Source organism: Hyperolius riggenbachi, chromosome 2 (genome assembly GCF_040937935.1).
Source record: "Hyperolius riggenbachi isolate aHypRig1 chromosome 2, aHypRig1.pri, whole genome shotgun sequence".
Classification (NCBI taxonomy): domain Eukaryota; kingdom Metazoa; phylum Chordata; class Amphibia; order Anura; family Hyperoliidae; genus Hyperolius; species Hyperolius riggenbachi.
In genome coordinates this window covers 518,429,212-518,444,250 of record NC_090647.1, presented here as the reverse complement: position 1 = coordinate 518,444,250, position 15,039 = coordinate 518,429,212, and the positions used below count along the sequence as shown (strand labels likewise).

Here is a 15,039-nt window from a genome sequence, read left to right as displayed (position 1 = left end):
CTCCTCCATTACATGCTGCTCCCCACCTTGCTAGCTTCCACCAATCAGGAGAACTTCCTGGGTCGCTAAGCAGCAACCCAGGAGAACTTCCTGGGTTGCGGCTTAGCTTCCGATTGGAGGAAGCTAGCAAAAAGGCTGGGGATGAATGCTGAGGCACCCCTGGGAAATGCTTGAGGCACACCAGGTTGCTGCCGCACTCAGTTTGAGAACCCCTGAGCTAAGCCTAAAATGTTTAAGACCAGTTAGTTTTAGTTTGACTGATTGACATGACATGGGCATATAACTATAAAAAATAACAATACAGATCTGTTTAATTCAATAAAACATACATCCATTAGACCGATATTAACATATTTAGTAGAAGAAATGGAAATGAACAACCACATAAATAAGGGTTGGCCTAGGCAATCTAACATTTCAGAACTTGGGTTGTTTACTGGCATTTTTACATATTTCATAGGCTCTAGTTTGTAAAAACCCTAATTCTACAAGTGTTTTTGTTTGCACAACTTTACCATAGTGCAATGTATATTTATCAGTTTTTCTGCAGGCCTGTGCTTGAAAATTATATATAAATGCCTAAGACTACATTCACAGTGGGCTTTGCATTGCTTTCCCTGTGACAGCAGTAACATAACAGATTTGGAAAGTGATGTCACACAAAGGGCTTGATTCACTAAGACAAATAGCATGCCTTATCAGAGTTAACACACCTTACCAGAGTTAACATGTCTTATCAGAGTAGCATAGCGAGCGCTACGAACTTATGCCTGCTAATTGGCAATGACAAAAGCTCGACTCGTCCTGCCCTGAGCCCCTGCTGGTCCAATCAATCACTTTAAAGGACATTATCCCCGCACTTTTATTGACCCAATAGGCTGCCTGTCACTTGACAGGAAACCTGACAGGCAGCCTTTTGGGTGTGAGGATAATGTCCTTTAAAGTGATTGGACCCGCAGGGGCTCAGGGCAGGATGAGTGGAGCTCATGTCATTGCCAATTAGCAGGCATACGTTTGTAGCGCTCACTATGTTACTCTGATAAGGTATGATAAGGATAAGCGACGCTACTCTGATAAGGCATGTTAACTCTGATAAAACATGTTAATTCTGACAAGGCGTGCTATTTGTCTTAGTGAATCAAGCCCATTATCTGCACATTGCGTCAGATACAGTGAAGCATATAGTCAATGAAAATTATGTTTCATTTTTGCAGTTAACACACACGTTCTGCATGCATGCTGTTATATTGCAATGCATCCTCTGCACTGTGAACATTGCCATTAGTGTTGCGTGGGCCATTATGCCGCACCACAATGCACCACTATGAATGTAGCCTAACCCAATAAATAAAAAAATGAAAAAATAAAAAAAAGTCTCTCTAAATTTAAAAAAACAAAACAAAGCATCATGTAACTGGATGATAATTACATAGCAAAAACATTGACATTTGTTAACCAGCATAAATATTATATATGTGTGTGTGTGTGTGCGTTTCATGCTTGCTATAGGTTTAAAGATCATACATTATTTCATTCTAAAGTAAGAGTCTAAAGTAAACACAGGCACCATATGAAAACAATGACCTTACCTGCAATAATGTTGGGTTTTGGTGGCATTATAAATTCATACATTGTTGGTTCAGATTGCCCAAGTCTGTTTGTTGCTATTATCTGAACCTCATATTCCATATTCCATTGTAAATGCTCTAGAACTATGTGATCTTTATTTCCCAGGAACTTCTTCTCAAGCCACTGATCTTCCTTGTCTTTCTGTGAAAAAGCAAGACTATATATTACTCTTTAGCTGAAGCAAATGTACACCTGTACACTTATGGGAAAGCTGTCATTGCCGATTTCCTTCAAGAAATAATAGTTTCCCAGGTGTATTTGTGATCCTCTAGCTATTAAAATCAGTTGCCTTATTTTATTTCTGGAAGGGTGGGAGATCCGATATGCCTTCTTATGCTGGTTCAGCAACCCAACAATCATTAATGCCAGTATTACAATCAGACATTTAGTCTTATCAAGAGGAATGGTGACCTTTATGGGTCCAGGCCATTCACATCCTTAGTGATAACCCTGAGCTCAGGCCAGAAAGCTGCAACTCAGTAACCCCGAGCCTGACAAGGGGTCACCGCCAGTATGGATATGCACCATGGTGGTGTTTGTAAACCACCTCCCCCAGGATGCAGATGCTGGCAGTCATTTTTCTTATGATCCTCGGAGGCTCTCAATCCCTCTGTTGAGTTTGCCATCTACTGTCATGATGAAAGACAGTGATCTCACTGTAGGGGTATAGCACCAACCGGTGGAAAGTGGGAGAATTGCAGCACTGGATCTAGGGGTAGAGATGGGCTGAACGGTTCGCCGGCGAACGGTTCCCGGCGAACTTCGGTGGTTCGCGTTCGCCTCCCGCAGGCGAACGTTTCCGGAAGTTCGGTTCGCCCCACAATGCACTATGAGGGTCAACTTTGACCCTCTACATCACAGTCATCAGGCCCAGTGTAGCCAATTAGGCTACACTAGCCCCTGGAGCCCCACCCCCCTTATATAAGGCAGGCAGCGGCGGCCATTACGGCCACTCGTGTGCCTGCATTAGAGAGAGTAGGGCGAGCTGCTGTCTGTCTCTCATAGGGAAAGATTAGTTAGGCTTAGCTTTTCCTGGCTGCATACCTGTTCAGTGATCCTGCCACTGCATACCTGTTCTGTGAACCCACCCACCACTGCATACCTGTTCAGTGATCCTGCCACTGCATTCCTGTTCTGTGAACCCACCCACCACTGCATACCTGTTCAGTGATCCTGTCACTGCATACCTGTTCTGTGAACCCACCACTGCATACCTGTTCTGTGATCCTGCCACTGCATACCTGTTCTGTGAACCCACCCACCACTGAATACCTGTTCAGTGATCCTGCCACTGCATTCCTGTTCTGTGAACCCACCCACCACTGCATACCTGTTCAGTGATCCTGCCACTGCATACCTGTTCTGTGAACCCACCACTGCATACCTGTTCTGTGATCCTGCCACTGCATACCTGTTCTGTGAACCCACCCACCACTGCATACCTGTTTAGTGATCCTGCCACTGCATACCTGTTCTGTGAACCCACCACTGCATACCTGTTCTGTGAACCCACCCACCACTGCATACCTGTTCAGTGATCCTGCCACTGCATACCTGTTCTGTGAACCCACCCACCACTGCATACCTGTTCAGTGATCCTGCCACTGCATACCTGTTCTGTGAACCCACCCACCACTGCATACCTGTTCAGTGATCCTGCCACTGCATACCTGTTCTGTGAACCCACCACTGCATACCTGTTCTGTGAACCCACCCACCACTGCATACCTGTTCAGTGATCCTGCCACTGCATACCTGTTCTGTGAACCCACCCACCACTGCATACCTGTTCAGTGATCCTGCCACTGCATTCCTGTTCTGTGAACCCACCCACCACTGCATACCTGTTCAGTGATCCTGCCACTGCATACCTGTTCTGTGAACCCACCACTGCATACCTGTTCTGTGATCCTGCCACTGCATACCTGTTCTGTGAACCCACCCACCACTGCATACCTGTTTAGTGATCCTGCCACTGCATACCTGTTCTGTGAACCCACCACTGCATACCTGTTCTGTGAACCCACCCACCACTGCATACCTGTTCAGTGATCCTGCCACTGCATACCTGTTCTGTGAACCCACCCACCACTGCATACCTGTTCAGTGATCCTGCCACTGCATACCTGTTCTGTGAACCCACCCACCACTGCATACCTGTTCAGTGATCCTGCCACTGCATACCTGTTCTGTGAACCCACCACTGCATACCTGTTCTGTGAACCCACCCACCACTGCATACCTGTTCAGTGATCCTGCCACTGCATACCTGATCTGTGAACCCACCCACCACTGCATACCTGTTCAGTGATCCTGCCACTGCATACCTGTTCTGTGAACCCACCCACCACTGCATACCTGTTCAGTGATCCTGCCACTGCATTCCTGTTCTGTGAACCCACCCACCACTGCATACCTGTTCAGTGATCCTGTCACTGCATACCTGTTCTGTGAACCCACCACTGCATACCTGTTCTGTGATCCTGCCACTGCATACCTGTTCTGTGAACCCACCCACCACTGCATACCTGTTCAGTGATCCTGCCACTGCATTCCTGTTCTGTGAACCCACCCACCACTGCATACCTGTTCAGTGATCCTGCCACTGCATACCTGTTCTGTGAACCCACCACTGCATACCTGTTCTGTGATCCTGCCACTGCATACCTGTTCTGTGAACCCACCCACCACTGCATACCTGTTTAGTGATCCTGCCACTGCATACCTGTTCTGTGAACCCACCACTGCATACCTGTTCTGTGAACCCACCCACCACTGCATACCTGTTCAGTGATCCTGCCACTGCATACCTGTTCTGTGAACCCACCCACCACTGCATACCTGTTCAGTGATCCTGCCACTGCATACCTGTTCTGTGAACCCACCCACCACTGCATACCTGTTCAGTGATCCTGCCACTGCATACCTGTTCTGTGAACCCACCACTGCATACCTGTTCTGTGAACCCACCCACCACTGCATACCTGTTCAGTGATCCTGCCACTGCATACCTGATCTGTGAACCCACCCACCACTGCATACCTGTTCAGTGATCCTGCCACTGCATACCTGTTCTGTGAACCCACCACTGCATACCTGTTCTTTGAACCCACCACTGCATACCTGTTCTGTTCAGTGGACCCGCCACTGCATACCTGTTCTGTTCAGTGGACCCGCCACTGTATACCTGTTTAGTGAACCCGCCACTGCATACCTGTTCTGTTCAGTGAACAGTTTGGTGTGTCAGTGTGAAGCAGTACCTTAATTACACTACCTGATTGATGTATACACATGCAAGATGTTTTAAAGCACTTTAGGCCTGTCATTTAGCATTCAATATGATTTCTGTCCTTAAAACGCTGCTTTGCGTCAAATCCAGATTTTTCCTGGGGACTTTTGGCGTATATCCCACTCCGCCATGCCCCCTCCAGGTGTTAGACCCCTTGAAACATCTTTTCCATCACTTTTGTGGCCAGCATAATTATTTTTTTTTTTCAAAGTTCGCATCCCCATTGAAGTCTATTGCGGTTCGCGAACTTTAACGCGAACCGAACCGAACCTTCCGCGGAAGTTCGCGAACCCGGTTCGCGAACCTAAAATTGGAGGTTCAGCCCAACTCTATCTAGGGGAGGTGAGTAAGTGCAGGGGCTGCCGCAGATCTACCCAAAGGGCGAAGCTGCATTCTGTGGCTAATTATTACGGCTTGTGTTTGGGGTAGCATGGTGTCTCTTCCACCACCCTATAAGGCTTCACTAGTGCACCCCTCCTTGGATTCTTCACTTTCCTCTGGTTTCCTCCACATTTGGAGTGTTCACCCACATCCTGCTGTTCTGCTTTGAGCGGTCTTGAATTGTGGTAGTGGTGGGAGGGATTCTTTTGTGTTTGGGTTTTTTTCAATCTTGGTTGCTGGGTCCCTATTGGTACTTTTTCCTCCTCTTTACTCCCTTTAAGTCAAGACTTCTCCCTCGGGTTTTCTCCCTGGTATCAATCGATACCACACTATGTAACTCTCATGCAGTGAGCACTTTATTCATTGTTTACATTCACTATATTCACTGATTACAATATAAGGATTGCATAATAACTGTTTGAGCACTTATTGATAGTGCTATTTTTCCATTCTTACTGCCTTGTTGACATTGAGCTATTTATTTTCATTATTCATGTCTATGTTTATATTTTTATTGATGCAAACGCCACTACATGGTGTTTTTAATGTTTAAACTTATTTCAGTGAGTGGTGCGGTGTTTATAGGATCATCCTTTTCTTGCTGAGTGAGTTCATACGGAGGCTGAAAGTCAAATATTTGGCAGGAAACTGCTTGGTTTTTCAGGTCTCACCTAGTGTGGCTGCTATTTCAAATGTTTTATACAGGTAACTGAACACTTTTTCAGGCTTGACCTAACATGAAAAACCTTGTAATTTTTATCAGTAGCTGAAACCAGAGACAATTTTTTTATTTGCTTTTACATTATTGCTAAACAAATGCTTTGTGTTCAGGAACAGATGGGGCTTTCTTCTTTTCATTTCATTTCAAAAGCATTTTAATTTCTCTTTTTACAAGGTAAAAAAGGTATCACAACTTAGTATATTTAGCATGTTTCACCAGTTTCTAATACTAAACCAAGTAAATTGAATCAGACATAGCCTAGATACAAGTTTGAATATATTCCCCTGTTTCTGTTGAATTCTGGGATACGATGTGTGTGTGCTATGCTTAATAGGTGCTAATTACCTTGTGTTAAAATAAGCATGGATATACTGTATCTATTTCCATAGATGAATGAATGAATGAATGTGTGTGTTGCTGTTGTATTAAAAATGCCCTCAATATTGTTGAATGTACTTCATTTACAATTCTGAACACCCAAATACCTATATCTACATATAATGCACCCTTTGTGCAAATGGTTGCACTATTTTTATTTTAACTCTTTTTAATTCATATTACTGTTTTATTTTAATGGTATTAACATTTTATTTTAAATGTGTTTATGAATTTACAGTATAATAGTTTAACAATCTTAGCAGTATGAGCAGATTAAGGGACATTCTCAATGATGAAACTGTACGAAACAGGCCTGACAAATAATCAGCTGGTCACATGGTTACCAGCCAATCAGAATGCTTTGTTATCAAGAGCTGCCCCAATTTGCTGCCTGCAGAGGTCCTGGGATTGCTTCTAGCAGGCCAATCATGGTGCTTGGAAAATGTGCAGCCATGAGCAGGAGAAGGACAATAATTAACTTTCTTCCAGAACCGGGATTTCACTGTAAGAGCATTTATTAACTTCCTCTCTAGCATAATTCGATGCACTACCTGTAAGAAAGTATAGCATTCTATATAAACCATAGCTTTGATTATCTGAAAACTTAGCAGTAATAGGAAACCTTGCTGTTAGAAAAATTAAATAGACAAAAGTCATATTCATCTCACCTGGGAACCAACTGAACTTGTGGAACAATGCAAATGAGACAATTATAGCAACTACTTAAAACACAAAGAAGAACACATAGATGGAAAGATAAAGCGTAGTAGTGCTTACATTATAAAACCAATTATCTACAAGAGCTCCCTTTAGCCATAGTTAAATTGAAAATAGGAAATTGTTGCAATTAATTGTGGGCTGTAAATAGCTTGTTTTGCACCTAGTAAAAAAAAATGTATGTGTTGTTTGAATAGGGCAAGGTAACACACTTATCAAGCTGTGTCTGTAATCTGAGTTGTTTTGCAAAAAAACATTATCTTCTTACAAGTAGAAAAATGCCAGTAAGGCCTGGAACCCACTAGCAGTGCTTTTCTAAGTGCTTATGATTTAAAAAGCTTTTGCTAATGTTATGCTATGTGAGTGATCCCACTTCAGGATGGTAACTTTTTTTTAAACCCCCATAGCACTACATTAACACAGGCTTTACAAATCACAAGTGCTTAGACAAGTGCTGCTAGTGGGTCCCAAGCCTGACCGTGGATGTGTTTCCAACAAAAATGCCAATAGAGAAGAAAAAGTTGGTAAATACCACAGCATATAATGCACCACAATTGTAAGTTGGATATGTGTGGATGATGGTGTTTGAAAGTATTAAATGTATGCTACAAGAGCCTTCTGTTCTCATGATAAGTAGGTTTCTTCACCACGGATGTGATGTATGTTATAGGATGCAAACAGAATGCCAAACCTCAAACATGCCATGTGGTGCTTAGGTTGATTACATGTACTTGGTGTACAACTTAAGTCAGACAAATATAGAGGTTGCTATATTTATTTCCTGTTAAAAATACCAGTTGCCTTGCAGCCCTGCTGATCAATTTGTCTGAAGTAGTATCTAAATAACACTAGAAACAAGCAGGCAGCTAATTTTGTCAGCTCTGACAATAATGTCAGAAACACCTGATCTGCTGCATGCTTGTTCAGGGGCTATGGCTATATAGCCAGGCAACGGGTATTGCCTAAAAGGAAATAAATATGGCAGCCTCCATATTCCTCTCACTTTAGTTGTCCTATATTCAGCAGTGATGCTCTGGGAGACATCTCAAGCTCACTCCAACCTGAATTATCGCAAATTCTTTGTTTTAAAAATGCAAATGTTTTTTTTTTTTAGTTGCCCTTTAAATTTAACAAATGACAGTAAAGTAGCAAAGATCTCCAACCACAGCATTCAAAATAAGATGTAAAGGCTCATTGACCAGTGCCATGAGGATAAAGGAGCTGTAAGATACACAATTATACTGTAAGAAAGGGCTGTCCAACTTCAGTCTTCAAGAGCCTAGGTCCTCATAGGTTTTTGGCACAGTTGATGGGACTAAATCATGAATTGTGTGATTTGTCGAGTAGAACACATTTACTCCCAGACATGGCTATGGCCCTTGAGGACTGGAGTTGGACAGCCCTTCTGTAAGATGTTTTTGTTCACACATTGTGCTCTTAGTTCAAGTTTATGGGTTTACAAGACTGTGAAAAAACACTGCTATGACTGTGGAAGAGGAGCTTGCAACTTTCATGCTTTAAACTTATACATACAACATTTTGGCAGTCATGTCACAGGCTATAAGGATTCAAAGTACAGCTGAAAGAAAACTGTATTTTCTCCTTCATAAGATTCATTTTTGTTTCCCTTCATTTTAACTGCTCAATCTACTAGGTATTTTTTAAATTATAAAATACTAAAATTCTACTATTTATCAAAGCTCATTGTAGTCTCAACCACGAAAAATCTTAGAAGACCCAGGCTTGCAGAGGTTTTATTTCCAGAGGGGCTCAAAAACACTTAAATGTAGCAATGAGAAAAACATTTATCTTCACTGACTGCAATTTTACCAAGACTGTTACTGGTCAGGTAGGTGTTATGAGCTGACTATTTGTTACTCCACAATCATGCTACAGGACACACCACTGGAATATTAGGACATTAACCACTTTAGGACTAATCTATTGGAATTCTATGTTGAGTTTATACATGTTTGTTTCTGACACAACGCAGATTTTCACAGTAGCATCCTGTCATCCCTGTGCTCCCGCAGCTAAGACCTGGGTGAGTGGCGAGGATGAATGGATTGCGTAAAATCAAGCCATGATTATGACCTTAATTTCCAGTATGGCCATCCTGAAGTAGTTAATATAATAAATGCTAAACTATTGAAATGCTAATAGGATCGCTATTCTTATCCTAATTACTGGTAAATATTAGATGTTACCAAATGACTGAGCTGACTAGAGCATATATTATAATAAATTATATTATAGCACACTGTTGGAACTATGTTTGCTGCAAGTCTGTCATTGTTACATCTCATTCCTTTCATTATGTAACCATCATCTGAACTCCCATTTCCTTGGAATGGTTAATCTATGCCCTTGCAGTATCTTAATCAGTTACCTTGTGTACCTAATAGGAATGAGTGAAAATGCTCATTTCCATTTCCAATTCCTCTGAAATTCCAATTTCCACCAATGCCAATTTCCATTTTCTGATTTCTGATTTTCTGATTCTCCAATTTCTGACTTTTAGTTTTTCCAATTTTTGAGGAACAATTTATTTGTGATTTTTTTTTTGCATCAGAGAATGCAAAAAAACCTGAAAAAATGGCAAAAAATGAAAATTGAAAAACCAGAAATCAACAAATGGAAAATCAGACTTGAGATTGGTCAAAAATTACGATCTGGTTTTTGCCAAAAAATTGCATTCTCTGATTGGTCCAAAGCTTCAGAGTTCTGTGATTGCGCTAAAATTACCGAGTTGTGAAGAATCGGATTTCGCAGAATTCGGAAATGCAAAAATGTCTCTTCCACAGAATCTGAATGAACATTTCTATTGCCGATGCCTAAAATGCTTTCAAGTTGTGACTGTCCAATGTATAATATGCAGTATTATATTTTAATTGGCCATGCCTGCTGTCTATAAGGATGCATTAAAAAAAAAAGAAAAAAAAGAAAAAGGAAAAACTAAATCATATAAAACTCAGATTTACTTCTTTACATAAAAAAACATGCTACAACTTAGAGCCAAAGGTATTATGATGATCATTAAATAGGTTGTGTAACTGATTAACTCTGAAATTAACCTTCCCTGCCTCACTGTACTTGACAAAGTAAATTTATGTTCATCTAGTGTATCATTATAGGTTGGTGTAATGTAATTAACTCCACACAGTTAATGTAAGTATTACAACAATATAATTAAATTGATAGTATAGCAAAACGTTATATAATATAAGCCATTACAGGTGGTGACTGTGCAGATTTGATGATCTACAAAATTAAATAGGGTACATGTTATACACAATGGGATCCAAAACCAAGATAAATCCAGCAGTTTCAAAACCATAACCATGTGGCCATGGGTTGCACAGGGGATAGATAACTGTAGGTTTTGAAGTTTGGAAATTATTTTCCAAAACAACTTCTTAAAAGCTTTCCTTGCAAAACTGTGCTATGCAAAGTGTCAATTACCACTTGCAAGAATTTTGCCAGACATAAAAATAACTTTACTTCAGCACATAACCTCAACTGTTTTACATTTTTAGAGACTAGGTTTGTTATATTTTAATTTTCAAAAATGAATGGGATAAGCATTTGCAATTTACAAGCATTTGTATCCTTTCACAATGTAATCTGGCGATCATAGTTGCATATAGTGATGGCTGAACATTACAATTTCCCATTCGCAAATGAGTTTGCTAATTTTACCACAAAAAAAATGTGAATGGATTGTTTGCAGCAAGCTTCTTCGACTATAATGGAAAGAAATCTTCTAAAACCTTCAGGGCATCACTGCAGCCACCGATTCTTTATAAAAAAGTGTACAAAGTATCCAAAAACCTGGACGGTGGCATGGCAGAGGGGAATCAATGGCAAAATAGTCATCAAAAAATATGTTTTTTTACATAAACGCTTTTTTAAGGTCTTTTAAAAAAAAGGAAATTTAAATGGCCACCAAATTAAGCAGTTAATAGAGAAAAAAACATACATCCTGTAATCACCTAATTTGCAGGGTATGTTGAGAAAAAACTGTGGGAACAAAAAACATTTTTCAAAAAGAACTTGTTGTTTTTAAGAAAATCCTTTTTAAAGTTACAATAGGAACAACATTTTTTCTTAAATGCGGTTAAATGACATCAGCAGTGTAAATTTACTTATGTCAGAAGAAAAAGCAGTGAATTTAATAACCCAGTGAAACTGTGGAAATGCTTTGGACAAGGATCGCTATAAAGCCACAATATTGTTACATAAGGATCACTGGCAAATGTACCTCTTTAAAGTGGACCCAAATAAAAAAAAATGTAATTCAAAATATTTAGTTGCACCACTCTGACACATACACAGATAAATAAACACTCCTTCAAGCCTATGAGCATTTCAGTGCATGCTTTTCACCCTTCTCTTTTCATAACTAGGGTTATACAGGTGGCACCATTACTTTTGAGTTTAGTAGGAGGTTTTAGATCATGGGTGTGTTTGTCATCAGCTACCCTCCCTTACAGGGACATCGTGTATGTGAAATCTCACACAAGCGGAGATCAACTCCCCTGTAACATCATCAGTAGCAGCCTATGTTTTGTTTTTTTATCTCCTCCACCAGTCTGCTGGATTCTGTCCCAGCACTATGAAAGAAAGGGAGGGGTTCCTCCAATAAATGTAACATATTTTATATTTGTCATCAGGCAGCTGAAAAAAAGGCTGCTACTTATTATTATAAGTTAGAAAATAGATTTTATTTCTGAAATCTTGTATTTTTAATTTGGGTCCACTTTAACTTCTTTTCACCTATGTTGGCTTGGAAAGCCAGAATGTGGAGTCTGGACCACATAGAGCTCTGCATCTGTGTGGTATATGGGGGCTCTGGAAGAGAGGGATGGCCAAACATCCACTCAACTGACAGAAGCACAAGCTATTATGTACAGTCATCTCTTCAACCTGGCTATTCAAAGCAGTTAGGTACTTGTGCCAAATAAGCATTTTTTTTTCTATTGCTTTTTACAACATTGAAGTTAACGGATACCTAAACTACAAGGGATATAACAAGTGACTTGTCTATATATCTTATCTAAAGTTTAGATAGTTTACACAGCAAATCTATCTTCAAACAGCTTCAACAGTATATTAATATTTTTTCCTGTGATACAATGGGAGCAGACATGTTTTCTGCTTGTCACTATTACACAATTACACACACAGGCAAGCTTATCTGTATCTAGGCATGCTAATCTGCATATTCTGTGAAAACTCCACTCTTATCTCCTCCATTACAAAGGCAACTGATCTGTATCTGCACTGCAGCTCTCAGATTGTGAAAACTCTGCCTCTGAAATCTATAGCTAGTAACACCTTTTTCACCTGCCCAGACTGAAATCCCACAATCACTTGCAAGCGCCAAGGCACTCTGGAGAAGCTGTGGGTGTGGTTTGTTTAGTTTATAGGAAATTAGGGTATTAAAACAAAACAAAACAAGTATTTGGCTTGAGGAATGCCCTATAAACTATATGTAAGGAACACAATTATGCAATGAGTAAAAGTTCATCTCGGATCCACTTTAAGCTATGCAAATTGTCTGGCTGTCCTGCTGATCCTCTGCTTCTTCTAATACATTTAGCCATACACCCTAAAAAAAACATGCAGCTCAGATGACTTAAGTTTGACTGGATTTGCCTCATACTTGTTTCAGGCGTGTGATTCAGACACTATTAATGCATTAAAGATCAGCAGGATGCCAGGCAACTGGTATTGTTAAAAGGGAAATTAATTTGGAAGCCTCCAGTCCATATCCCTCTCACTTCATGTGTTCTTTAAATGAGAAGTTAAAATTGCAGTGACAGAGGGTGATATACTAATGCTGTAGGCAGCATTGTACTATGATTGGAAAAACAATGTGAGAAGGAAAAAGTGCATACAGAGGCACAAGTTCCCTTGTGGACTGTAATGGGGCATCTGGAATGGATAAAATAATTCTTGGCCAATACTGTTATCCAGGACATGACTGATGTGCTTATCAGCTAAAATATGACAGCACTGTTGCTTCTGCATGTTATAACAAGCAGCAATGCTTAATAGGTTTTCAGAATGTGGTCTGTGATTTAAAAAAGCTGCAACAAGGTTCCTCATTGTTACATTAGTTGCTTTTAACCCATTAGCACCTTCAATACAGTAATCTCGTTTGAGATAAGTGCACTGCTTTTGACCTCAGTCGGCAGAACTCGTTGTGCTGTAAATTCTTGGAATGCTTTGATCTCTCTTTATGGTAGCAGAAAAACATAGAAACTGAAAGAAGAAGTCCTCTATTATTTTCTCACACTGCCACCTAGGGACAAGTGACCATAAATACACATTACATCAGTACTAATTAAAAACAAGGAAATATAACAAGTAAGAAATATAAAAAAATGTGCTAAAATAAATTGGCCAGGAGCACTTGCAAGCCTCTAAATAAATTGGTGGCTAAAGGTTTCAAATAATATATAGAATTATCAATATTTCGATAAATTAGGAATAAACATGTTAAAAAGTTGTTTGAGAAACGACACATCAATAAACTTACACTTTTGTATTTGACTACATAATTTAAAATTGGGGCCCCTCCATCGTCTTGCTTTGTTATGCTCAGCTTGAAACTCTTGCCTGCACCGGGCTGTCCATGGATAGATGGAGGACTTGGTTCACCTACAACAAAAGTCAAATGGATATTAGCAACAATTTTTGGTAAGTATGGTTGCCATTTGCTTTACAAAAATGTTGTAAAATGTGGCAAAATGTTTTGGGATGAGACAGTTTCTCTATTTAAGGGCTGGTTTACATGGATGGTTTCTCATTACTTTTTTAAAGTTGTATAATTCTAAGCTGTAGAAGAGATCAACTACTTCCCCATCTGCATGGATGGGAGCAGTCATTTAGGTAACTGTCACCATGCATGCCTTCCTTTTACACACTCTTCATAACCCTTATGCTGGGCACACACGATATGTTTTCCCGCTCAATTTTCCACTCGATCATTTTTTCCACTCTATTCTCGATTCTGCACTCGATCCTCTTATCGTCTGCTGGTTTTTCTTAATTTCTATCCTCCATTCACTTCTATGAGAAATCGAGCCAAAAAACGATCGGAAGGAATATCAGACATGTCGGAAATTATCTATAGAACAGATCTATCGGGGGTAAAAATGTATGGTGTATTCCCAGCATTATTGATGGATGAACATATTTGTCGAGGAACAGTTCTCAGTGAATAACAACTGTTCAACTGCCCTCATTTATCACACATTTTTGTGTCAAAAATTTGCATTCCCATTTAAACTTAAATGGTTGCTGATTTTAGCAGTTAATAGCAAAGCCCCTAAACATGGTAGAATAACCAAAATTGCGAGGTAGTAGTAACAAGGGGAACATTTAAAAAAAGACCTTGTCGTTTTTTTGAGAATTCAATTTAAATGTGGTTAAACGACAAATAATGTATCAACCTATCACTAGTGTAAATGTATTTATATCAAAAGAAAAGAGTTGTGAATTTAATGCCGTGCTTTCCAGGTGAAAAACTTTTTTACTAATGTAACTTTAAAATCAATTTGCTGAAAAACTGTAAGGTCTTTTCCACTGTTCTCCTTAACATACCCTGCAAAGTTGGTGATTCTAAAGTGTATGGTGGCTTTGTTATTAACTGCTAAAATCATCAGCCATTTGCAGTTCTTAAGGCTTCTTTTACACTTGTGTGGTGCGATTTTTCCACGGCCACTGACACTTCTTAAAAAAAAAACCCTGTCAGTGGAGTAAACGATACCAGGTTCACAACAGGAGTACAGAGTACAAGGTAAATTTTCCTGTGGGTCCACCAATCTGGTATATCTGATCATGTGTGCTAAATGCCCCAATGTTATGTACGTGGGAGAAACTGGACAAACACTGCGCAAACGTATAAATGGACACA

The 15,039-nt window shown here is 40.0% G+C and overlaps 1 protein-coding gene across 2 annotated transcripts in view; it reads right to left on the bottom strand.

The window, feature by feature from the left end:
- NCAM2 (neural cell adhesion molecule 2) overlaps positions 1-15,039 on the bottom strand; it is a 447,029-nt gene that overhangs the window by 23,604 nt on the left and 408,386 nt on the right. For both annotated transcript variants that reach the window (XM_068270575.1, XM_068270576.1), the window contains exons 14-15: positions 13,660-13,781; positions 1,590-1,770 (exon numbers count right to left, since the gene is read on the bottom strand). In XM_068270575.1, the coding sequence (XP_068126676.1) occupies positions 1,590-1,770; positions 13,660-13,781 (303 nt within the window). The remainder of the gene's footprint in view (positions 1-1,589; positions 1,771-13,659; positions 13,782-15,039) is intronic.